General features: G+C 32.9%; 1 protein-coding gene across 1 annotated transcript in view; it reads right to left on the bottom strand.

The window, feature by feature from the left end:
- Positions 1 to 12138: 12138 nt before the first annotated feature.
- Positions 12139 to 27313, bottom strand: part of LOC140448488 (uncharacterized) — a 36076-nt gene continuing 20901 nt past the window's right edge. The window contains exons 4-7 of the mRNA XM_072541573.1: positions 26671 to 26945; positions 23918 to 24026; positions 12381 to 12503; positions 12139 to 12287 (exon numbers count right to left, since the gene is read on the bottom strand). Coding sequence (XP_072397674.1) covers positions 12250 to 12287; positions 12381 to 12503; positions 23918 to 24026; positions 26671 to 26945 — 545 coding nt within the window. The 3' untranslated portion in view covers positions 12139 to 12249. The remainder of the gene's footprint in view (positions 12288 to 12380; positions 12504 to 23917; positions 24027 to 26670; positions 26946 to 27313) is intronic.

Below are 27313 nucleotides of genomic sequence, written 5' to 3'. Positions count from 1 at the left end.
CAATGTCCGAGGGATATTCGGCGGATAATTTTTCAAAAAAAAAAATCATAACTCAACATAACGAAACATTCATTTATTAAAAGTACAGTTAGTGAAAGTACAATTATTAAAATTTAAGTTAACATTAGATTTTAAAACGTGACATTTTGAAATTTATTTGGATTAAGTTGTCAAACTCGATCGTGTTGTCATAGGGATTGAAAATTGCACTAAATGCAATTATCAGTCTAATGTTGACATGATTGGGTGAAATTGTTCCGCATGACACAAAATGACGAAATTTGAATGGTTGTTAGAACAGTCGAAAAATTATCAATTAAATAGGTGCAGCATACGCTGTAAATCATCTTTACTTTAAGAGTGTAGTATTACGTCGTCTGCATAGCAGATTATTTTAAGTTGTTTTTTGTCCATTTGGTATAATTTTTTTATGGAAAAACGTGTCGTATATTAATTTATGTCATACTAGTTTATTACTCTGTTTTTATTGCTTAGTTACCAACTACGTAATAGTATACTTTATGCCCGCATGGGCGTAAGGTGTACTTTATTTCCAACACGGGCGTAAAGATACAAACAAAAAGATAACTTATTAGAAACATCTTTATTTAACAATATTTCAAATTAGCAATGTTAATATTTTTATTTACGATTAAAGTCTTCTTTACCATTGGATATTTGGACCACAGGGAACCCTGAGAAAATGTTTCGGCGAGATCGGCAAAGTATATAAGTAGAACAGTTTCTTTAATGTGTTCTACATGGTTTTCTGTCATCCAGTGCTGTAATTTTTCATATTCCTTGTCGTAGGCATCTCTCGACTTATGTGGTAGTAACTTTTGCGTTGCTTTTTCCGCTTTTTTTAAAATTTGGTTAGGGATCTCAAAAATATCTTTCACGGTTTTAGTTTGACACGTTTGACAGCATTTCCGTGGCGTAGTAACAAAACATGGACGATAGAATGTCTAATAGTAAATAATATACAATTGTCAAAATGAAATAGAATTTTGTGGATTTGTTAGAACACATGGTACAATGAATACACAAGGTATGATATTGCGCATGACATTTGACAGCTGGCCCAGGAGTGTGACGTAGTTAAGACCGCCTGAACCACCTCGAACCCATTATTACAGCTTACATTAATTTTGAAATTATGGTTAAAAAGTGATCTAATTTTTTTTTAAATGTTTTGTTTTGGTTATAATTGAATAAAAAATATATTTTCAGTAGCGTAAAACCTTTACTTCTCCTAGAGATTCAGGCAAAATATTTATTTTTGTTTTCATACATATACTAATAATATAAGTACTCTTTTTGTACTCTGTGCAATTGCTTGTTGCAATAGTGACAATAAAGATAAAATCTTTAGGGTTCATACATTTCCTAAAGATAGCGTGACCAGAAAACTGTGGATTATATCTTGTTGTAGATAGGATAATTTTAATTGTAATACTGCAAGAATTTGTTATACACATTTTAAAACTGAAGATTACCAAAGAAATCTACAACAGGAACTTTTAAATTACGTTTCTAAAAAGGGTCTAAAACTCAAAGCTAAGGCAGTACCTAGTCTTTATTTGCCTAAATCAACATCGGCTACCCTTTTAACCAACCAAAAGAAACGCGTACAAGGAGGCGAACACAGAGAGTCCAAAAAGTATGTTGAGCAGCTTCTTACTACTTCTAGGTCAACGACGTAATTCTAAATCTTTATTTTTATTAATTATTAGTCATGAAACCTTAATGGTTTTTTCATATCGATTTGTTAAGTAAGAAATTAGCCTCAGCCTGCTATGCAATTTGCAATAAGAACTGTTTCGGAGGAAATCAATTTAGCATCTTCCAAAATAACATATTTTTCTTTGTTAAATCATGTTATGATTATTAAAATATACAATGTTATCATTATTATAAACAATACCAAGATAATTTTATGTGTGAATATTACAAAAATGTTATTTTAAATGTTGTGCAATATTGTGTGCCCTCACTACAGTCATATTCGATGGCCAGCTAGCTCATTCGATATAAATAAAGTTGACTTTGTCATTATTTATTTTGATTTTGTGTTTAGTTCAGTAGGTATATATACGTACAAATTTTGTGTACCTCCATTACCACTTTTCTGTATCTTTTTAAACATCTGAAATATCGAACTCTGGAGTATAAGTTAATTAACCTGTACCTACGTGTAATAAAAGATAATTAAAACTTGTCTTATAAAGGATATCTATGTTTTATAAAGGATAAATATTATAATAACATAATTTTATCATCTCTTTATAATTACTATAATTAAATTAGCCAAATTATATAAAAAAACTTAAAATTAAAAGTCTTTCCTATAAAACTACATTCAAATGTTGCGGGAATAAGCGATCTTGACTACGTCATGCGCGAAAGCGAACCGATTTTGGAACATTATGTATCATACCTTGTGTATTCATTGTACCATGGTTAATGGTTAGAACATATTTAGTTGTAGATGCAATAACGAACTAGTATGACATAAAAGTTTGTATGCACTGCGGCTAATAATAGATGTATATTACCCTCGGGCGACTTATAAATCCTCGGGCCAGAAGGCTTCGGATTTGTAATATCTTGGTACATAAATAACTATTATAAAATATAAAGATATTAGAAAACTATATTCTTTTTTATAGCAGAATTAATATAAACAATATTTTTGTGACAACACAAAACTTAAAGATTGACAAGTTTTATAAATAATTATTCCAATAACAGTGTAGCTAGATTTTTATATGAAACAATCTGAATATTTTTTAACCGCGTAAATTGAACATTAGTGTATACTGTATTAGGAAACCTAATAATTGTGCACGTGTTGCATGGTTTCTCTTTCCGCGTGACTGTTTTAGAATATTTTATTATATGTATACATTTATTATGTAAGTATTGTAAGGTAAAGTACGGAGAGTTGCCACACTTTTTCAAAAAACAGAATCAAAATCGTGATAAGAGGTAATTATTATTGAAAAATTAACAAAATATTGTACAAAGTATTCATCATCATTACGTAGCGCTACAACCCTGGGTGGATCTTGGCTGACTGTACAACTTTTTTCCAATTTGTTCGGTCTTCCATCAACCTAGGGTCAAATGGAATGTTCATTTTCCGGAGATCTGCTTGGATGTTATCTTTCCATCGCATTCTGGGACGTCCGAGTGGTCTTTTGTCCGTGGAAATCTCCTCCCATACCAGTTTTACAAGTCTCTCGTTATGCAGTCTGTGCACGTGGCCTGCCCATCTTAGTCGCTGTGATTTAATTTCTTGGACAATATCGGCGTCATTGTAGAGTGCTTTTAATTCGATAATTAATCTCGAAATTGTTCAAAAAAAAAATAATTTTTTTGTAACTTAGTTCAGTTAAGATATATAGTCCGGCAATTAATTAATTATAAAAAAAATTAAAATAATTTTATTTTGTTCTGAGCGGTAGTAGATTTTATTATATTTCGCTTGTGCTCTAATTTCGGCCTGACCCAAAATTAGCCTGACATGGTATCTACAAAGAAAGACTTAATTATTCGCATTTAATTTTTTTTAGAGAATCCTGGTCAGAACTAAAGCCTAAGCCAATGCAAAGAAAAAAATATTCGCAAGATCTACTGGATCGAACTCTAAATGCCATGAAAACTGGCGTGTCTGCCTAAAAAGCATCCAAGATGTATCGTATACTAAAAATTACATTAAAAGATGAATGCAAAAATATGTGTCCGAAAATATTGGAAGAAAACAAGTTTTAACTAGTAATGACGAAAAACTAATCGTAAAATAGATATTGTTTTTGGCTGCCGCGGGTTTTCCCGTAACACGCGATCAGCTTATTAACACCGTAGGCTTATTAAAAATCTAAAGTGAGCCAATCCATTTCAAAAGAAAATTTCTGGAAATAGATGGTACTAACATTTCCTAACCCAGTATCTGGAATTAAGACCTCGTGTATCGCAAAATCTGACAGCTAGCCGTTTGTTCGTTACAGAGGAAAGGATAAGAAATTGGTTTAAGAAAGTATATGATTATTTTAGTCAAAATGGCATCACAAAAAATGTGTTTAAAGATCCATGCCGAATATAAATTAAATGAAACGAGACAGCCTTTTTCATTGCTCCACATTACAAAGCAGTGTTAGTTAAAAGAGGGTCTAAAACTATATATAATGGAACTGCTAACAACGAAAAAGAATGTTTGACCGTATTAGCAATCATATCCGCTAGTGAAAATATCCCACTTTCTGTGGGATATCTCCAGTGTTTTGTTTTCCTATACAAGGCAACAAAACATTTAGTTTCAACTATGCCAATAATTTGGGATATCGGATACAATAAAAGTGGATGGATGAATACAGAAACGTTGTATGAGTATATCGCAAACTATTTTAATAAATGGTTAAACGAAAAAATAATTAGCGACCGTCATCAGTCGTGTTATTTTTGGATAAACATGTTGCCATATATCTGCCATATATATCTCTGGCATTGAGCGAATTTTGTCGTAAAAATGGAATTGTTTTGTTATAGCACTGGTTCTAAATTCCATACATATCATGCAGACGCTTGATGTTGCTATATTCCGATCTATCAAAGCTACATGCCGCAAAATAGTTCATAATTTCTGAACCTATCTTGAAAATAAATCTCCCATAAATTCTGCTGAATCCTATTTTGTCACTCCTCCAAAATGTCCAACATTTAAAAATGCATTTTATTTTGTAAGTACCAGAGAAGAGTACAAGCTGAGAAAAATGAAAAGGAAGCAAGGAAAAACAAAAGCTTAAAGAAAAGGAAAACATCTAACATCATGAAAGAAAAATGAAGAATCTGATTGATGAGAACAGAAAAAATTAAAATTTCCAAAAGCTATGAAATTAAACCTAAATATTTAGAATGTAGAAAAACAAAGAGGAGAGATAGATGTAGCAAATAAAAAAGAAAATGAAATTTTAAATAAACATGTTGGTTCTGGGTGAAAAACCGGTGAAAGAACTAGAAAGCCAAAAGCTAACAATTATATAGATTTAAAGGTGGGCGACTACGTTAGTGTCGCCCAAATGCAAGAACAAGAGGAGACTTAGACAGTCTTGAACTTGGTCTTGCGCCAATACACCAGGTCTTGGTCTTGCAGCAAGAGTCTTGCAAGTCCTGCAGTTACCCATTAGCCTATTGCTATTTATTAAACGTTACTTTAGATCTTAGAACAACGTAATAGAGTAAGTACATTTTAAGCTTGAATTAACATAGCCTTAATAAAGACTAACCAAATTAATAAATGTCTAAACAACTGACACCGGGTGGGGTTTGAAGCCACAATCTAAGCGATCCGTGCCTATGCTCTAACTAACTCAGCTATCTACTAGGCCCCACGAAAGTCAAACTGTTTCTTAATAAATGTTTGCGTTTACTAAGCTTACATGTGCTAAAACATGGTTAAAACAAAAAAAAAACAAATTAATGACATAAGCATGCCTGTATTTTAAAGAACATTATCTGTCTAGAAATGGATTGTTGGATATGATGGGTAAAAAATCTACATACATGTATCAAGGGCACAGATTTTTTAGGTGATAAGATAACAAACTATAAGTATAAACCACTTATTAAAGCAAAATAAATCTTTTTACCAATCTTATGTCTACTTTTATATTAAAAACTTGAAAAAATAAAGAATAGTTAAAAAAGCAATTTTAATCAAAAAATGTTATTTTAAATTAAGGAGATCCTTCTTAATAAATACATTAATTTACCAAAATAAAACGGTAGGTACATAATATAATTATGTAATTGGTAATAAGGTAATAAGTATATTTTTTTACATGTCCACTTTTTCTATCGGTTATTAAAAAGCTTGTGAAAGCTCCACCGAATTTTGGTTTTTCAGGAAGAAATATTTGTAATTCCTATTTGTGAAAAGATATTAGATGCTTCCTTAAATCTGACGTGTTTCTGTTGATCATTCTCATTTCAACCTTTTCTATGTAGGCACAATTTACACAAAGCAATTTGGGATGCATGAATGATTTCGAAAAACTCATCAAATTTTCTTTTAGGTCTTTTAGATCTATAACTCCAACGCTCACTGCTCCGACTAGAACTATGTGAATTTTTGTCCCTCATGTTAAATTGTAAACTTGTTACTCCGGGAACAACAAGGATTAGATGAAAAATAATTATTACATTAAACTCAAAGGAAATCCTATCCAATACCCCAAGTATCTAATAACGAACCGAGAATTATATATCATTACTTCGTTATTCTAAATACTTCGGTATTTTGTTTACACGGTAGGCGACATTATCTGTTATTAATTTGTCTCATTACTTTTGAATATTAGCCGCACTCTTTCAGCAAATTTTGTTTAACCGAATGATCTCATAGCACACTCAACAGAACCAATTTATAGTCTTCGGCCGATAAGATTTGATAATTTAGATTCCTCCTGACTAAATTATAATGGGAAAAAATTAAATTATTAAGTGGGTGTCCGTAAAAATTATATTTTTTATTAGCTAGGGTGACATATTTTACAAAATATCGATACGATATTACTGTCGGCGTCGCAATACAAGAAGATTATTTTTATAATTAGAGGGCGGCTATTCTCAAAATATGGACAATTAATTTCAGAGCGAAGAAGTCGTCTGCTGGAAAAGAATGTACAAAATATTTTATTTTTACATTGTAATTATGACCTCTGAGCACGTGTCAAATGTGTTTTTTTAATGAATATTTTGATTCGGTATGTATGTTTATGGTATTGTTTGTAATGCGCATAAGTCCAGTTTTTCAAATTTTTATTACATATTTTTATGCGTCTCATAGAGTCTTTAAGCATATACCCGACCGAACTACTATACTCGCTAAAACCACACTCAGTCCTAACTGCAAGACGCAAGAGTCTCGCAGGCTTAGTCTTGTTCTTGCTTAAATCTTGCACGGTCAATCTTGGTCTTGGTCTTGCTAAAATTAGGCGGTCTTGGTCTTGGTCTTGGTCTTGCAAAAAACTTGCAAAAACTCAAGAACAAGACCAAGACTGCAAGGCCAAGACCGATTTTGGGCAACACTAAACTACGTCATTGTAGTTTACGAGGAGAAACATTTTCCAGAACTAGTAGAAGAAATAGTAGAAGATAAATTCAAAATCAAAGCTATAAGCTAAATTGTTTGTTTAATTGCACCGCCTAAGTACAGTAAGAAAAGGGGTTTTTTTTCTGTACCCGAGATAAATAATTTGTAGGTCTTTCATAGCGCTTTGCTCTTATGCAATAAATGAAAAAAAGTCTGTTGCTAAATAACTTTTGAAAGTATTTTTTGTTGTTTTCTTTTATGTTTAAAATGTATTACGTGTGTAAATCGTTTTATTTTATTTAATTTTTATATGCCTCTTTTATATATAAAATATGTTTTTATGCTTCTGTATTTTTTATACCTACCATATAAACATTAAAATACATATTCACAAAAAAGTGCGTGTACAGTTTAAACAAAAAAAAAAAGATAATTCTTTTGATATACAGGCGGGAATTAAAACACCATTAGGCCAGAATTACCACTTATTTTTCAACATACGCCGGAATTAATTTTTTTTGTATTTTAGTGAAAACAATTTTTTTTGGAAAATAAAAACAATTTTTTATTTTTTTATTAATTATTTTGATAAAGAAAACATCAAGCTATCAAATATACTTTAAATTCATTTTCTCTATTATTTCGTTTCCTTAATATTTACGTCTAAAGTCAAATATTCCTTAACTGGGCAGTTATTAGGTCGGTTTACCTTACTAAAGAAAAATATTGAAAAAAGGACGTGTACGAATTCATCACTTTATAGCCCCCCATACAATTATTAGTCAATCCGAGATATAATAAACTGATCACCGGCATCCTTTGGAAATAGGCAAACTCATCACCAGCATTTTTGGCCTAAGGTGCTGGTTTCTAATGCGGAAGATTGCCTGTTACCTGTTATACTTCTCGTTTATGTGGTAATTAATTAAATTCAGAAATTATTTTAAGCAAATTATTGCTTTAAAATATATATTAATAATGGATTTCTTACGGTGTGACCTATTAGACGTATCTGCCAAACTAAACGGTTTTGAGATCTGAAAATTCAGTTGCATAGGTTTTCGATAGTGAACTTTATAATGAAAATATTTATGAGCATGTGCTGTTTCCGTTTATATCGGAAATAGTTCCCAACTTATTAACTAATTAGGAATCTATTAATTATGGCAGAATGAATCAAAAGGCTTAAGTACAGTTTCCTGGCATTTATAAACGGTCAAAGTCTACTTGATGAAACATTATCCTATGAAACAGCAAAAAAATTAAAAAAGTAAATATGCTTCTAAATATGCAGGGTGTTTCACTCTACCACCGTTCACGAAACATGGAAATTGTGTCAAGTAAGAAAAATAGCGAAGTTGTCTAGAATTAAGTGGTCTATCACCAAAAACTATTTTCGGCTGTACAAGATGCTACATGTGGCATGATTTAGGGTGTTTTTTAATAAAAAACCATCTTTAACATTTTACCGATTCACAGTTATTATTTTTACAGTACTTTTCTCAAATGGATAATGCAGAAGTAACATATACATACTTTGGTTTGTATCTAACAGTTTTGTAAATATTAATTCTCTTATTCTTATTGCAATTAAAATTCAGCAAATTTAACCAACAATCAAACTTAATTATTGAAATGGTGTCTGATGTAAAACTGTCATAATAAAAAAAAACCAAAAATCTTTTGCATCACATCCATAGGTGGAAAGTTAATGTAAGTAATATCTGGCATACTTTTTGGAGATAATCAATGTTTTAGAATGATCTACCTAAAATTTAAAACATTTTTTCCGTATGTGAAACACATAACTCTGAAATGATATAACTAAGACTCTATCGCGGTTGATTAAAAAATATGAATTTGATATAAGTGACAATGTGACTTTAAAAATTTAATCAGAAATCTAAAAATGTAATATCAGAAAGGGTAATCTACTTAAATCAACAAAGTCATATTATGCCTTGTCTACAAGACACATCTTGTACAGTTGACTTATTAAGCTGATTTTTTCTCTCTCTCTTTGTTTGTTTTCTCTGTTTTGCGATTCCCTCGCAATGGTCCGCCAACAGTGCGAAACAACAAAAAACGGAATAAAATCTCACCAGTTGTATGACATTTAGCCTTACACCCTTTCATCGCACAAGTCCACAAAAGCCAATTCAATTTTAGAGTCTTTCGCAATTGAAATTTGAAATTATTATTGATAACTATTATTTTTCGTCCGCGTTGGCTTAAAATGTAATCAATGAGCAGTTCACTATCCATGTTAATGGAACAAGGGGAAATGAAGAAAAATTGCATTTGAATTTAATACATCTATTTTAGATTTATTCGATCGAATTACAAAATCTTAGCGGTTTGCAAGAGGTCTATGGCCTATACGTGCCACGGGGTGCAGGTAGACCAGTGATGAGTTTACCAATCTCTCTGGGTCTATTTTTAAATCCCCATTTTTATGGGGCGATGAGTTTGTACTATGTACGAGGGTATTTATGCCAATTGGTGATAAGTTTACGTGTACCGCAAAAAAATTGTGCTTTGGCGGCAACTCTCCTACACGGTACGCCCTTGGGTTTGCTCAAGGTCGTACGCCCTTGTGGTTTAAAAATTCATTCTTTTTAGTTCTTTTCCCTTACATAGGTTAGACGTACTTAAATATATGTTATAGTTTTCATGCAACTATTTGTTACATGTAATACAGCAAATTCAGTCTAAAGTTTTGGACGTACGACTTCTGGTGCGCAATTACTAACAGGATTAACCTTTTATGGAAAACATTAGGGGCGAGGCTTTGAATAGTCAGAGCTAGAGTGAATAACTACCTTTTCAAATTGCTTTAGTTTTTCCACGAATTGCGTGATTGTGATAAAATCATGTTTTGGCCAGACCTATTACTTAAGACATACCCCAAAACCGGTTTTGACAACATATTTTTTGTTCCCAAAAACGATAATCCCACAAACTTATCGCAGGCTCGCCCAATAGAGGATTTTTGGGCTTTACTTCCTAAGAAGGTTAATCTTAGAGTCTGGGAAGCTCAAGATGAAGAACAATTAAAATAGCGAATTTAGCAAAAACTGATAGAAATTGATCTGAATTCCGCCCAGGACCTCATGAGAGATATTCGAAGAAATTTCCGTCTGGTATGGCAAAATAGGCTGATCCAAATAATTGGGTGGTATAGTTTTTTATTATTCAGATGCAATTTATGATAACTAATTAGCGTTTAAGTAGATATCCCCATTTGTTTGAATAATTTTCCAGATGATTTTTAAATAAGAACAATGTTTACGCATATACTAATTAATAATAAATAAATTTAACCCACACTGCGCAGTATAACAGATATGACACCTTTCGATTTCAAAGCAGTTATTTTAAATTTAAATACGTTTAAAGCTACCCTGCGCAGTGTGTACATTCTGCTACAACCTTATACATAATGATAATAAAGTCGAATTCAGTCTAAAGGTATTTTCAAATATATAACGAACCATATCGTTCGCATCGGCATTACACGATTACACGTGCGGAAGCTTGTACAAATAACTTAGTTTTGTAGATTTTATTTACCAGTTATTGTGTTGCCATTTTATCTATTTTGTATAACGTAAGTATGTTTCTTTTAATTCATTATTTTTACAACAAATACTAGTCAGATTTTCTGCTAAGCACGGAATTGAAATAAGTTTATACATATCTGACACATTGCGCATGAGAGTAGCTATTTGAAATATTTGTGGATTATTTTCGAATTGCTTGTGCTAGTACAAAATATACCTTTTTTTGCAGATCTTTAGCCATGTCTCACCGCTTTAGGCCTCTTGCTCAAAAAGAACTTGAGGAAGCAATCCTCAATTTGACGGATAGTGAGGTCACGTTCTATGGTGAACTGGATGAACTAGAGTATGATGATGACCTAGATGTATCACATATAGCAGTAGAACTAGAAGATAGAGTTGAGAATCATCCAGTAGTGATTAATTAGATAGTGAAAGTAATTCCGTGAATAATACTGACTATCCTCAATCTGTCTCTGTGTCATTACGAGATACCAAAAGGGAAGAACAGGAATTAAAAGATAAGTATTCAAAAATAATATGGTGTAAGAAAAATTTAATTCCTAACAAAGACTTGTCAGTTGTCAGGGGTAAATCCGATCTTCCCGAAAATATTCTCTCTCAACACCTTCTAGCTTCTTTAAGTATTTCTTTGATAAAAGTCTTTTTTAAAAAACACAAAATCTAATTTGTATTCGAGACAATCTCATACCCATATAAAGGTAAAATGCCACAAACTGAGGTCAAACGTTCGGATAGGAAGCAACATAAGTCACCATTGAATGTTTGAGTTTGATTCTTGAATATAACGCTTATATGGGTAGAGTTAACGCTATGGATAATTATATTGGTCATTATGAGATAAGGATGCGGACAAAAAATGGTATCTGCTTTATTTTATCACCTTTTGGATATGACTATTGTCAACAGTTGGCTCCTCTATAGAAGATGTTGTGTACTTAAAAATGAGAAATGTTTACCTCAGCCCGAATTTCGGACTGAAATACTCCAATGCTTATGCAAGGCTAACACTATTCATTTTTCATTGAAACGAGGGAGACCTTCTGATCAAAGCATTGAGTAATTCTTGCAAATAAAAAGAAGAAATAGGCAGTTTTGTACCTTCAAAAGACATCAGGACTGATTCCATTGGTCACTCCGTACATAGTACCTCTTTGTTTAGACAAAAATAATATCTGCTTTGTAAACTTTTACGAGAATTGAGTTTGTCCCTTTGACGCTCAATGTAACATATCTCTTGCTACAACATTTTTGTATCTAATAAACTATTTTTTGCAAAAAAAAATTTTTATTTTTCCCTGTTTTGTAGACACAACTACATTGTAAAGATTTTTTGGAAACGAAATACAAAAATGGCGCAGTATAGAGTTAAATATATAAATATGATATAGGTAAGCATATTGCATGTGGAATTAAATACAAGTTACTTTAAAGGACCAAAGGAAATATTATTATATTGGCATATTAATGTTCATTTTTTTATTTAGGTAAATATCACAAATATTAAACTAACTAAAAAATACTTATTTTACCTTATAATATTATAATAATATGCTTATAAACTAAATACAAACTTTATTTGATAACTAAACGTTGTGGTGGGGGTTCTGGAACTAAAAATAAAAAATAATAAACACGTGATGAAAAAATAAGTAAGTGTATATAAAATTAATAAAATTTATTATAAAGAATTTTGTAGTACTTACTTAAACAATCATCACTAATCTGTTCTCCAGATATTCGAAATTTCAAATCTCCATATTTATTTTGTAAATTACTTCTATATACAATAGTAACCAGCTCATTATAATCATCAAAGTTTACGGAAACTAAAAAAAGCAAAATAAATAAAATGAATCTGTAAATTCACATTATTTTTTTAATGACGAAAATTTAGTCATGATCAGATGATGCCACCTATCCACAACTGATCGAAGCTAAGGAAAAGTAAAATGGAGTGTTACACAATACCTGGGGTTTTACACGCAACTACAGATATTGAACGGTAGAGGACAGCACCAAATGCTAATATTTAGACATTGTCATAATTTTTTTTATAAGTATTATTTTCTAACTTTTGATATTATTTATAACTCTTTATTCAAACGAAGCTGGAGGTTACAAGTATTTGTCTAAAATCAAATACGCCTATATTCTTTAATGACATATTTAGTAGTGTATTATTTTTTAAATTAGAGCTCAACGACATTTCTTGGAGATGGTGTTTATACCTACTTGAATACGTCTTCTCAACTCATGTCAGATTTATTTAGCAATAAAACATGAGCCCATCTGGCCATCTGACCAACTGAGTCAAAAAGTGAATCCTCTGAAATTTTGTAATATTCATTTCTGTACCTAATCACATTGTTTCTGGCTTCAGTGCATGCCGAGTGATTTCCGATATACCTAAGCTTGCGTACCTACTTAGAAATTGGCCCACTTTAAACTTTTGATTTGAACTAAATTTTTTTTCAGAAACTATGACATGAGTATACATTATGAAAATTGATTTCGAATTATTAGGTTTACCATTGTAAAATTAATGTATCATGCAAATTAACTTTTTTTATTGCTAAAACACAACTTAACACAAAATGGGTCTTTGACAATTATTAAACATGTATCATTTAATGTTTTAATAATGAGTATGACCTCCTCTTGCATTAATAACTTCTCTCATACGATTAGGCATAGATTTGATCAAGTTCACTATTGTTTCTTATGTGATGTTAAGCCACTCTTCTTCTACTGCGACAATAAGCTTTGGGGTCAAGTTTGGGATATGAAGTCTAGCTGGAATTTTTTGTTTTATATCATCCCATAAAAAATGTTCAATGGGATTAAGGTTTGAACTGCACGCTGGCCATTTCATGACCCAAAAACCGACTTCGGTAATGTAACTCATTTAAACACAAGACATTTTTTTGAAAAAAATAAATTATTTTTATCCACAGGGAAACTAAGTTCCTGTAGCTGGCTGTATACCATGTATCACAAAACATTTTAAGTAAAAATCCTTTATAAAAGGTATATAGGTACATTAAAAACCCAAACGGGCTATGTCATGAAGACAAAACGTTTTTGGAAACCATGTTCCATCATCAGTGTCTAGTTAAAAGACATACGTTACAATTTAGTTTAAATTGTTTGGTATTATATTTTAAGATGTTAAAGTTATCAAAGAATATGATAACATGGCGACGTATGACTCCACATGAAGTTGCTGTTCCTGAGACGAAGTGTCTACGAGGACTTGATGATCTCAGATACTGAGTTGCTATCATCAAGAGATTTCAATGCACGCAAGTTTTAATCCATTTGTCAATTCTCTGATGATGTTTCAGTGGTGGACTATGGCCACCTTTTGCCTGACAGTACCGTTATTAGTTCCTTCATTTCTGTTCACATTGGCCTTTTTATTAGTATTTAAACTCTAATTTACGTTGACACAGCTTAGTATAACATGTGTTATATCCAGTACAGATATATTAGTTTTTTCATACCGATATATCTGTCACCATAGATCATCTTCTTTTTCTCTTTTTCTCACCCTTGAGGGATTTTTGTTGTGTTGGTAACTATTTCCTTTTTTCTTTATTTTTTTCCCGATATCATTTTCATTTCTCTGTAGTTCGTCCGTTTGGTTTTACCTGATTTTATAATTTAATTTATCCAAGTTTTTCTTGGTCGTCGTCTCTTTCGTTTCTGGACCCTTTTTATTTTTAATGTTCTAATATTTCAATTTCTGGTTGATTTAATTAGTATGGATTCTTGCTCTAGTTGGTTTCTCATTTGATTATTCCTGCTTCAGTATTTCCATGCGTGTGATATTTTACCTAGCTCTTACTTGTATATGTTACTATTGAGAAGTTAATCAACTTACGTACTTATTATCATCATTATCATTTAATCTTCTCTTGTCTACTGCTGGACATAGATCTCCTTAATTTTCCATCTGTTTCGATCTTGTGACTCTTACATCCAACTTCCACGGTAACGTTTTAAATCGTCATTCCAGTGTTTGCTTTGTCCATCGGTTATCTGTCATTCGAGCCACGTGACCTACCTAGTTCCACTTTATTGTTGCTATTTTCTCTAGAGCATTAGCCACTCCTGATCTTCGTCGTAGCTGGCGGTTTTAGATCTTGTCTCGTGTTGAAACGCCCAACATAGCACGCTCCAGTGCCCTTTGAGCCACACGGATCTTTTTCACTGTTCTTCTTGTCACAGTCAACGTTTTGATTATATCCAACTGTTGTTTGAAGAATATTTGTTCTACATCTTCTATTATTTATAACTATCTATGATTATCTATTATAAATAGTAGAAGGCTCAGGCCATCTACTAGTTTCACTCCTTTTTCTAGGAGGAAATCTTCAGATATTTCTCCCCTGTGTTGTATTTTCGCTCTAGTATTTTCATATTTTGATTTTACTATTTGCATTGGTTTACTAAAGGTTTTTAACCGTTTTAAATATTTATTAAGTATCATCGGCTCTGTTTTGTATAAAACTTAATGAGGTCGCTGGTTAAATGATAATAGGTAAATAATAATAACGAAAAAATGAAATAATTTGTTCGTAAGTAAATTAGCGAAAAATAGCAAATGTTCGTAAATAGATATGTAAAATAAAATGCAATTCAAATAACAATTGGCAGATTTAATATCTTATTGTCAATTCTATATGAGATTCACTTATCTTTTGTCTGTGGTTGGGCCTCGCTCGGAGTCTAAGATCGGAGGGTAAAAACGGGATGCACACCCGATGCTGGTTTGCTTGCTTCTGTCCACGATGAGAGGTTGTTGTAGAGTGGCCGATCATACGAAACAAAATATGTATGTACGCGAATCCATTGGGGTGGTTCTTCTGTTCTTAGGACCTCCGTGAATAGCCGTAAATTAAGCTTAAAGTGGCATTTTAAATTTTCTACACAAAGAATGGGTACGTTTCCTTAAGGACTCTGAAGTGTTTGGGTTGATAAATGTTTCCCAAAAACATGTTGTTTTCAGACAAGTGAATTCTCAGAACTTGACAATAATTAATCAGCCAATTTGAGTTCGAGAATTTAAAGGATGAACTAAAGCCATATTATACTTAGTTAATATACTATGATTGAATAAAAGATTTAAAACTAAATAAGGTCATATTCTGAATATTAAAAATAAAATATTTAAATCAGTCTTGATACTTTTCCAAACATTCTAAGCCCCCAAAACGAATGTTTTTAAAAACAACTACAATGATAAGGATAAAAAACAAACACTTAACTATTAATATAATAACAATAGAAATGAAGAAAAATATAGTTGTTAACAAATAGGTAGTGGACAGATCTTGACCACCGGACGTTGTAGGATGCCATCTGAAGCTGTCCTCAGACTAACAACGCGTACAATACCGTCGGTGCCGTAATGCAACTCAATGATTCTGGCCAATTGCCAGCGAAGAGGAGGCTGTTGTTCATTTTTTATGAGGACTAGAGAACCTTCAATGAGAGCTGGGGTTGGACTATGCCATTTAGATCGCTCTTGAAGAGAATGAATATACTCTTTAGACCATCTTTTCCAAAAGTCCCCTCTTATCCTTTGGATTAACTGCCAACGATTCAGACGGTTAATCTTTAAAGCGCTTAGATCTGGATCGGGAATTGAATCCACTAAGGGTTCAAAAACTAAAAAATGACCAGGAGTCAGTGCCTGCAAGTCATTAGGGTCAGAGCTTGCTACACACAAAGGACGTGAGTTAAGAACTGCCTCGATTTGAGTCATAAGAGTATAGAACTCTTCATAAGTCCAAATTTGTGTACCCAAAACACGATACATATGGTTCTTGAATTATTTGACCCCAGCCTCGGCTAACCCATTAAAATGAGGGGCACCGGGTGGATTAAAATCCCAGGTAATAGAAAGAGTCTCATCAGCAGATTGAGCTAGTTTAATGATTTCGTTGCTGGCTCCCTTAAAATTGGTACCTTGATCACTCCTAATAGTTAGGCACTTACCGCGTCGAGATACAAATCTACAAAGGCAGCCAAAAAGGACTCAGAACTAAGATTTGAAGTTACTTCCAGATGAATGGCCTTTGTACACACGAATACACAAACATATCCTTTATATGTTTTTGCACCTCTATGTTTGGACATTAATAACGAGAATGGTCCTGCAAAATCCACACAAACAGACAGGAAAGCACGTAACGGAGTAACTCGGACAGTTGGCAAGTTTGCCATAAAGGGGTGGTAAGATTTAGGTCGGCATCTAAGACAACGAATGCACTTCGACAAACAGCGATGAATGGCACTTTTCGGAGGCAGAATCCAAAAACGTTGAAGCAATAAATAATGCGTAGCCTTTAAACCAGGGTGCAGATGCGTTTGATGAGTCCATTCGATGATTAAATCGGTGAGACGATGAGTTTTGGGTAATAGCAATGGATGTTTTACATCAAAAGACAACCGAGACTTTTGTAATCGACCTCCTACTCTCAAAAGACCATATTCATCAATAAAGGGTGCGAGTTTACGAAAAGGTTTGGGTAACAGCGAATTTTGTTGAATTTTGAGGAAAATATCCGAAAAAACGTCAGCTTGTACGTGCTTAACAATGTATCGTAACGCAGATTCCATCTTTAAATTACTGTTCAGAGAATCGAAAGATGCAGCATTTTTTTTTCTTTGAAGTTTAGCCACGAATTTTAAGACGTAAACCATGACTTTCTGAATTTTTATCAGGGATGAAAATTTTGAAAGTAAAGTAGAGATGATGTTATCCGAAATAACCGGTATCAATGATAATACAGTGGGCAATTTTTCTTCTAACATTTCTGTGGAGTGGGAGGAGTGAAAATTAACTTGAGAGGGCCAACACTCCTTTGACTTCGAAAGAAAATCAGGACCACGCCACCAGAGTGAAAATTGTAGTAGTTGTGCCGGTGTCAAACCACGACTAGCACAATCAGCAGGGGTTTGGTTAGATGGCACATAATGCCAAGAAGAACATGGTATAAGTTCTTGTATGTGTCTTACTCGATTGGCAATAAAGGTTTTCAATTTATGCGGAGAAGAATTAACCCAAGTAAGAGCAATCGTGGAATCCGACCAAACATGAATATCGAAAAAAAAAAGATATGCTTAAACGACTCTTTAATGAAGGCGACTAGATCCGCCAGCAATGCAGCTGCCAACAGTTCCAATCTTGCAATAGATTGTGTCTTCAGAGGAGAAACTCGACATTTAGCACACACAAGTACAGTTTCAAATTTATCAGAAGTACTAAATCGGAAATATACAACGCTGGCGTATCCTAACTCTGAAGCATCGCAGAATCCATGAATCTCAACTTTAGAAGATTTATTAAAGCCGAAGTGTCTAGGGATTTGAATGTTTGCAAGGTCAGGTAACTCGGTTTTAAACTGATGCCATACCTGTTGTATTTGTTCAGGTGGTTCATCATCCCAAGATACATTGGATTGCCACAACTGTTGTAGCAGACGTTTGGCCCTTAAAAGACACGGGGAGATGAAACCAAGAGGATCAAAAATACGACTAATTTCCGAAAGAATAGCCCGCTTTGTACAAGTTTTGTCAAGGGGACAGTAAGAATAAGAAAAGACGTCAGTCGACGGGTCCCATTTCAGGCCTAGCACCTTAATAACGGAAGGTTCCTCTTTATCAAACGAACAAGATGTCAGAATATCGGAGCCAAAATCTTGGAGTAGACTGGGATGGTTGCTGGCCCATTTGCCTAGCTCAAAACCCCCGAGCTTTAAAAGTTGAATGAGCTCTAACTGTAGAGAGCGGGTAGATGACAGAGAATCACTTCCTAATAGACCGTCGTCAATATAAAAATGTCGCGTTAAAGCTTGTGAAGCATTAGGGAAACGAGACTCTGCCGACTCAGCTAACTCTTGTAAGGTTTTTAATGCGAGATAAGGTGAAGAAGAAACACCGTACGTAACAGTACGTAAAAAGTATTCTTGGAGAGGTTTAGAAGAATCCGACCTCCAGAGAATTCTTTGATAATTCCAAAATTCTCTGTTTACGTTAATTTGTCGATACATTTGCTTTATATCGCACGTGAAGCAGTAACGAAAATATCGAAAATTAAGTAAAAGCGAAGAGATGTCCTTTTGAAGCTTAGGACCTGTATATAAAGTATCATTGAGAGACACACCTCGAACGTCACGTAGACTGGCGTCGAAGACAACACGAATTTTGGAAACAAGAGACGAATTAACAAGTTGTTTTTTGAAAACTGCGTGATGAGCAAAATAATACGAGGTAGGCGATTTAAAATCGGATTCAGGAACCGGGGCCATATGTTAAGAAGTAATATATTCATTCATAAACTCAACATATTTTTCTTTGAGATCCGGAATTTTCTTAAAACGATTCTCGTAACATGCAAAAACGACGATATGCTTGAGAATAAGTATCGCAAAAGACAGGATTGGGTTGTCGAAAGGGTAGAGGAACAGAAAATCTGCCTGTTGACTCTCGGAAAGTAAATGCCTTATAAATATTTTCACAAACTTGATCGTCATGGGACAAAATGACAGGTTTAGATATATTTTCGACTTCCCAAAACCTTTGTAAAAGACTATCTATGTTTGTATCCATAGACGTATGTAAAGCGGTAAAATTACAATTTGAAAGATCCGTAGAGACTCGCCCTTGTAGCACATAACCGAAAATGGTTTCTAAAGCGACAGGTTGGTTTGGTTCGCCAAGAATTCGACCAGACTTTAAAAAGAGAGGAACTTATTCAGCACCTATCAGCATGTCTATCGGACCGGGTTGATAGAATGTGTGATCTGCTAATTTCAGATCACGTATATGAATAAGATCGTGAGGATTGATAAATACCTTAGGTTGATTTGAACACACATTTTTCACAATGATTGCGTCCAACGAGAAGATCGGGCCGTCACGATCACACGGTTTAATATGACAGAACGTGGTACCCTGAGTGGTACACGTCGACATTCCGTTTAGACCTTCCACTGGGATTAATAAATTATTACGGGAAAGACCTAAGCGCCGAAAACAACTATCTGAAATAAAATTAGCCATCGAGCCTGTATCCAGTAGGATACGAACTTTCTGAAAATTACCGTAGACATCTTTAATGTGTATCAAACATGTTGATAATAATACAGACGAGAATGTTAAACGTGATTGTGTGGAAAGGTTAGCGTTTATTAGAGACGTCGGCGCAAAACTAGATGTTGAGGTTTGAGGCGTCTCTAATGTAGGGTTGTGATTCTCATAAGAAGTTGGAATTTGAGGAGGCGGTTGACTAAATAAACAAGATTCGTTGGAACTTGGGTAGAAATGAAGAACAGTGTGATGTCGTGATTGGCAAATCCTACATGTTCCCGAAGAACTACAGTTCACGACGGGATGAGATGTACCCAAACAGTTGAAGCATAAATTATGGCGTTTAACTAACGAGATACGTTCTTGCGTCGTTTTAGCGAGAAAGGATGAACATCTATATAAAGGGTGAACATCAGAACACAAGACACATTTACCCCCTTGATAAGTTACCTTCATTCGATTGGTGGCACTGACGAAACTAGATGTAAACGGTTTTTTATTAGAATGATGAGCAAATGATCGCGAGTGAGAATGGGTAGAAAGGGTTAATGAATTAAACTGAACAGATTCCAAAGCTATACATTGTCTTTCTAGAAATGAAATCAATTGCCTGTAAGTGGGAATGTCACAGCTTCGACTGTTTTCTAATTCAAAATCTGTACGAGTTTTATTGTCCAATTTGTTCGACAACATATTGAATAATAGGAAATCCCATTGCTCAACCGGGAAATCAAGAACACGTAAAGCAGCAACATTTTCCGTGAAAGTATTTAAGAGATTTCTTAAATTAGAAGAAGTGGAATTTTTAATAACCGAAGCGTTGAAAATATCGTTATAATCTTGGGTAGCAAGAATTCGTTTATTCTGATACCTTTTCCCTAGAATCTCATAAGCAATCTGATAATTTGCATCGGTCAGGGGAATGCCTTTAATAAGAGCCAAAGGTTCTTGACTAATTGACGTAATAAGAAACCGGAATTTTTCCACATCGGACAAATCGTGATTGTGATGAATTAAACTGTTAAATAGGTCAAAGAAACTAGGCCAATCTCGAAAATTGCCTGAAAATGTGGGTATATTAAGCTTTGGAAGTCTAACTGAAGGCCTTGAAGATTGTGCATTGGAATGTGAGGAGATATTCGAAGAAGAAGACGAATTCCGAATTAAAAAATCACTCTTGATGGATTTTACTCCGTAGTATGCCTGATCGGCGGCCACCCTAAACTTATCTTTCTCCGAAAATTCCTCATCGGTTATTGATCCGATAATTAGATTGTGAGCTGTATGGAATTCTTGGTAAATAGCATCGATTTCCTCTGCCCTGGCTAAGAATAACGATTTGACAGTATCATCCCTTGAGGCTTGAATGCCTGCCTCATGGGCTTCCCTCAATCTAGAATACGCTGTTTGACGCGCCAAGTTGGCTTTGTTTATTTTGCTGGACATTGTAAGGTAAAAGAAACGAAAAAGTCGACAATGCAAACAAAATTAAGCAAATCGAACACTAAAGAAATGCCCTAGATTGAAAGAAGAGAAATGCGCTACTTGGTTTCAGACAAAATTCTGAACAAACAAGTAAAGTATCGATAAAAAGCTAACTAACGAAAGGTATAGCGACAAAAGAAATCAAAAGAACTGTGTTTAAATTATTATGCAAGACGTAGAGAATAAGTTGGAAAGAGTGATAAAAGTAAAAATCGGCACAAAAAAAATGTAAAAATGTAATACAACGTTAATAAATCATAAAAGTGATATATATGAATAATTAATATATGTAATATAAGTCAAAATGTGTAATATAAAAGTACCTATTGATATTATAAATTATAAAAGTCGAAATAAATTTAAAAATTGTTACGTAAATATGACCAAATTTAATTATGTAAATTAAGTCTAAAAATAATGCTGAAGGACCGAATCAAAGTTAAATTGAAAAGAAAAAAAAAACAATTAATTAAATGAAACAAAATGAATTGAAGTTATAATTATTTATCATCCGGCCGAAGTAACCAAATGTTTTGTATAAAACTTAATGAGGTCGCTGGTTAAATGATAATAGGTAAATAATAATAACGAAAAAATGAAATATTTAAATCAGTCTTGATACTTTTCCAAACAGGCTCTATGAAAAATATGGTAGTTGGTTAAAAATATAGACTACTATAAATGAGACTAAAGCTGCTCATGTTATTTTCGCTACTTCATCTGATATTATAGTTTCAAGCTGTGGGGGACTAAATCAAGGTGTAATATCGATTTGTTAAAAAGATTCCTGTCTAAAATCATTACGATGGTGACTAACTTCCCCACTCCATGCCATTTTCTTCTTTAGATGTCCAATGAAGGTTAGCGATGACTTCTATAAATTATATCGATATTTTGGGCTTTTTAATTAAGGTATGGAGGTCTAGTTCTCTCCATTCTTGATATTACGCTGCCATGTCATTTGTCGTTTGCCATGACCGCATTTCCCTTCTATTTTTTCTTTTATTATCAGTTGAAGGAAGTTATCTTCCATGTCTTAACATATTAGATGTTTCCCATTTTTTAATAATATTTACAAGTTTAAGATCTCAATTCATACGTCTTAAAACTTCTTCATTCCTAACGTGGTCAGTCTCATGTAATTTTTTAGAATGCAGTCTCAAAGTTTTTCATTCGTCATTAAGAGCTAATTGTCAACGTCCAGGCTTATGACATGTAGTAGGATACCGTGTATATAGCATTTTATCATGTGATATCGTCTATCTTGGTAAATACCAAGTTATCATTGTTTTTGTTCTCTTTGCATTAATTTTAAGGTCATATTTTTTACTAGTTCTTACTACCTTGTTCCGGAAATATTCTTGTTCGTTCTTCCGGAAATTAATATCGTATCGTATCGTAATAACGGTGAAAGTATGCAGCCTTGTCTAACTCCTCTTTAGATTTTTATGATCTCGGCGTTTCCTACCTCCACTTTTTTTTGTAAGATTCTATTCGTTTTTCGTGGTTGATCTTATCAAAAACCTTTTTATAATCTATGAAATACAAATATGCATATTTTTTTTGGTCGCGACATTTTTGAATGAGCACAATGAAACTAAACAAAGACTCTCGGGTTCCCATACCGTTACTGAAACCAAATTGTTTTGGGCCAACATCTTCTTCGTACTGTTTGTAAATTCTGCTGTGAATTATCTTCAGAAATAAGTTCTTCTTTTAAGAGCTTTACAGAGTTACTGTGAATATTATCCGGACCAGGTAATCTTAAGGTTTTCATGTTTTTTGATACGTACTTTATATCAGATGTTACAATGGGTAAATTCTTTTCAATGTTTATACCTCGGTTCATAACTTGGTCAGCATTGTCTGGGAATTGATTTTCTATATGTTTTTCATTCGTCGTTTAGTTCTTCCAATATTGTTAGGACCCTATAATCCATGATTGGTAGTGTGCCATACTATCTATTTTTTTATTTCTAGCTATTTCCTTTTTTTTCTTATGAAAAAGTTTGTCATCGTGTTTTTTGTCACATGTATTTGTAAGCTACCTCTTATTTGCCTTCACTATCTTTCTTTTTATTCGTTTGTTAATCTCTTTATATAAACTATTATTTCTGTTGTTGTATTATTTTCTCGCATTAATCATTTCTAATATTTCATCAGTAATCATCGGCTTTTTTACTATTGTTTTAGTATCTGTATAGTATCATTAAAAGGGTGTCCATAAACTCAGGTCACATTGTACCATTCTAGTCAATAACTTGATGATATTAGGGACTGTTGTGTTAGCGATTAGACTAAAATTTTAGATATGGCGACTCTGCAATGATGGAATATACCCTCAGATGGTCAAATGATTGGTGTAAGCTAACTTTTGTTTATATATACAAAATCAACATCAAATTGCAGCAACTGTCGTAAAGTGAAACTAAGCTCTCACATCAGCTTTCTTCACCATCATCACTGAGATACTCTTGCCACAGCTCCCTAAAGAATAATGAGAATTTGTCCCAAGAAAAGGCACAAGAGACGACATTTTTAATCTTTTTAAAATTATAGAAAAAATAACGCTCTTAACTTTGCGCCTCCGAGGCGTTTAGGATAACTAATAAAAATTAATAAATAACTGTATAAAATAAATATCTTTAAAACTTACTTCGCCTTCCAGTAAGATGACCGCACAACATCATATTATCTAAGGCTAATGACTCCGAACCACAAAATAGATCAAAGTTTTCAAAGTAGAGATTCACTTTACACACATCCTAAAAGAATATTTATATAAGTAATATATTTATTTATATAAAGTGGATTTAGCCATAATCAATTGTTGTTTAGACACTTTGTTATTTTATATAATAAATTGAAAAAACAAACTAAACTAAATTGAATAAATTCTTCGAAATTATTAAAAAATCTTATTTTAAGTAAGGTTATGTAATATTTATATAATTATATTGAAAACTTCGATGGCACCGAGTCAGGTAATCTTGATAGTGATTTCGTGCATATGAACCCAAACTACGATTGGTATTTCTAAACTTAAGCAATATTTGGTCGGCAATTCTCGGTTTAGAAAAAAAAGTTTAGCATTTTCTTTGTCTTTCTTATTTAGAATAATCTTTATCTTATAATTATAATACTTGTTTAGCCTTATTTAGTTTTGCTAGGATTTCTTGTAGACCTACACAGATGCTAAAATTGTATTTTAATTTATTATTTTAGCTTTAAAACTCTTTATATTTTCTAGTATATAGGATCCCTTTATCCTTCTAAAATCTAGTTACCTATTTTCTTTTCCTCCTTGGTGGGGGCAGCAGCTATCATTAGTACCAGCTCAAGGCAGCATCATTCTGAACCGGCTTGAAACTGTTCAACCACAAGAATGACTCGAGTTGTTTGAATGGTTCAGGAAAACAGACGAAAAAAAAAATTGATACTCAGTTCGGGGCACCTCTTTAAATGGGGAAATAGTGCGAAGAATCTCTGCGTCAACTACTATAAAGATGCAAAGAAAAGGACAAAGAATCCAAATATATGACAGGATAGTACGCATGGTCACCTGGAATGTACGCAGCTTATTAATGTCCGGGAAACTGGCAAACACTGAAGCCGAGATGATAAGAATAAAAATAGACTTGGGGATGAGCGAAGTAAGATGGCCTGGTTCAGGAAAACAAAAAAAGATGGATAAATCTATTAATCAGGAGGAAACCACCAAGAACATCATTATGGAACGGCTATATTAGTATAGGACAAAATTGCTTAGTAAGTCAAAGACTTTATCCCTCTAAATTCTAAATGATATTACAATAATGCATAGAGAAGAATCTGTTAATAGCTAACAATTTCTTCAAATATCCTAAGAAGGCTTAAAAATCGCCTGCAGGCAGAGAAAGTAGAATTGTTAGAAATTAAATTGACCTAATTTTGCTCGGTTTCAACTTTAAAGAGTATATAAAATCTACGAAAACATACCCTGGAACTGACATTTATGCAGATTACATTCAAGTTATAATGGATTTTAAGCTAAAAAGATTTTTGAAAGTTAAAATTAAAAAACGTCAAGAAAAACAGATATATCACTACGTAAGAACACTGAAAAGAAAACAGAAAGAAGTATCAAGGTTGAGAAAGAAATAGAAACGATAGAGAACTTGGTAAACACAGACGTTGAAGTAATATGGACTGCTCTTAAAAAAAAAATAATAAAGATACAAGAAAAAAATATCGGATTTACGAAAAACAACAGAAAACAAGAATATATAACGCAAGAGATTGTGGACCTCATGGATCTAAGATGAAAACATATAACAAACCAAATAGAATACAAACTGATCAATAAAATCATTAAAAAAAAGTGCAGAGAAGCTAAAGAAAACTGGATGTCAACAAAATGCCTAAAAATTTGAGCAACTTCAGAAAAGATACGACAACTTTGATGTCCATATATAAGTGAAAGAATGATAGATATACAGAAATAGACAAGAAACAATATTAAGCAATAATATTAACGAAATAATTATAGGTACCGAAGACAAATAGACAGATGGCAAGAATACATTCAGACATATTTTGACGACCATAAACCTTGTTCTTTGCTATCCACAGATTATCGAATAAATAAAAAAGGTCCAGAGAAGAAGTTATTAGAAAGTTATTCATCCAGTTATTTATAAATTATTATTCAAGAAGTTATTTATGCAGTAAAAGCTCAGAAAAACTAAAAAGGAACCGGCCCAGACGATATTAACGCCGAAATACTTAAATTAATAGCAGAGAACGAAAGTAAAAGCCTTGAGTTGAGAACAGCACTATTCAATAAGATATATGACACAGGTAAAATACCATCAGACTGGCTAAAATCAACAGTCCTAACATTACCAAAAAATCCAATTTCTCACATTGGGAACACGAGAAGCTCTTTTTGCATTAAATGTGTTAACACAACAATGCAGAGATATGATTTTAGATGTAAGTGCATGTTTTATTGATTACCGAAAAGCATTTGACTGCTTTAACCTTCAAAAGATGATCGTAATTCTAAGAACATTTGGAATTGACGAACAAAACCTGCGAATTATATATTGGCATCAACCGGAAATAATTAAAATGGACCACACAATAAGCGAAATTATATGAATCCGACGCGGAGTTCGACAAGGTTACACTACATAAACCTCTATTGCTTATTGTATATATATATATATATATATACATATATATATATATATATATTATATATATATATATATATATATATATTATATATATATATATATATATATATATATATATATATATATATATATAATTTATGTAATTATGTAACATTTACCTTTTCATTGATTATTTGTAAATTTCATAAGCGATCTGTATTTAAAATTAAAAATAAATAAGGAAAAATACCTGTGAAGCTTTCCTGATTTGAAAAGAGCACCTATCCTTATCTTGTTTTACCTCAAAAATAAATAATCTATCGGCAATGTATCTATCACAAATTGGACTTGAAGTAGTTGTAGGTGTTGTAGGTATCGGTACGACAGTCACATCTGGTACTTTTGTAGTCGTAGATGCTTGGCATGGAAGTTGTTCATACGTGGCGTAAAAGCCGCGGCCACAAAAGAAGCGATCGCTCACAAAAACTAAATCTTCGTGAGTTTTATGTGTCATGTCGAAAGTTACTGAAATATAATATAGTGTGTAAGATGCAAAAATATTTATCTGCAAAAAAATCATTTTTCTGTGCGAATTTTACTTTACAAGCAAAGTTGTCGATCGAAATAAACCGGAAGTCAACAAAATTTTTCACCGAATGTGAAAAAATTTTATGACTTGAAGTTAACCAAGATACGTTTTTAGACGTATTTTTGCACGCTGATCACGAATCCATTGTCAAAATGAGTGTATCTATCGTTATTTGCGAGTTAAATAACTTTCAATAGCAAGTATTCCATTTTGACAATTGTTGCCGTAATAAGTTTGAGTTTTAAATCGGAATCTATTGTCAGTGTATTTCTATATATTACAGTTTCTTCAATCTAAGAATAAA

Source organism: Diabrotica undecimpunctata, chromosome 8 (assembly GCF_040954645.1).
Source record: "Diabrotica undecimpunctata isolate CICGRU chromosome 8, icDiaUnde3, whole genome shotgun sequence".
Lineage (NCBI taxonomy): Eukaryota > Metazoa > Arthropoda > Insecta > Coleoptera > Chrysomelidae > Diabrotica > Diabrotica undecimpunctata.
Note: the sequence above shows the minus strand (reverse complement) of the source record. Positions and strands in the feature narration are given on the sequence as shown.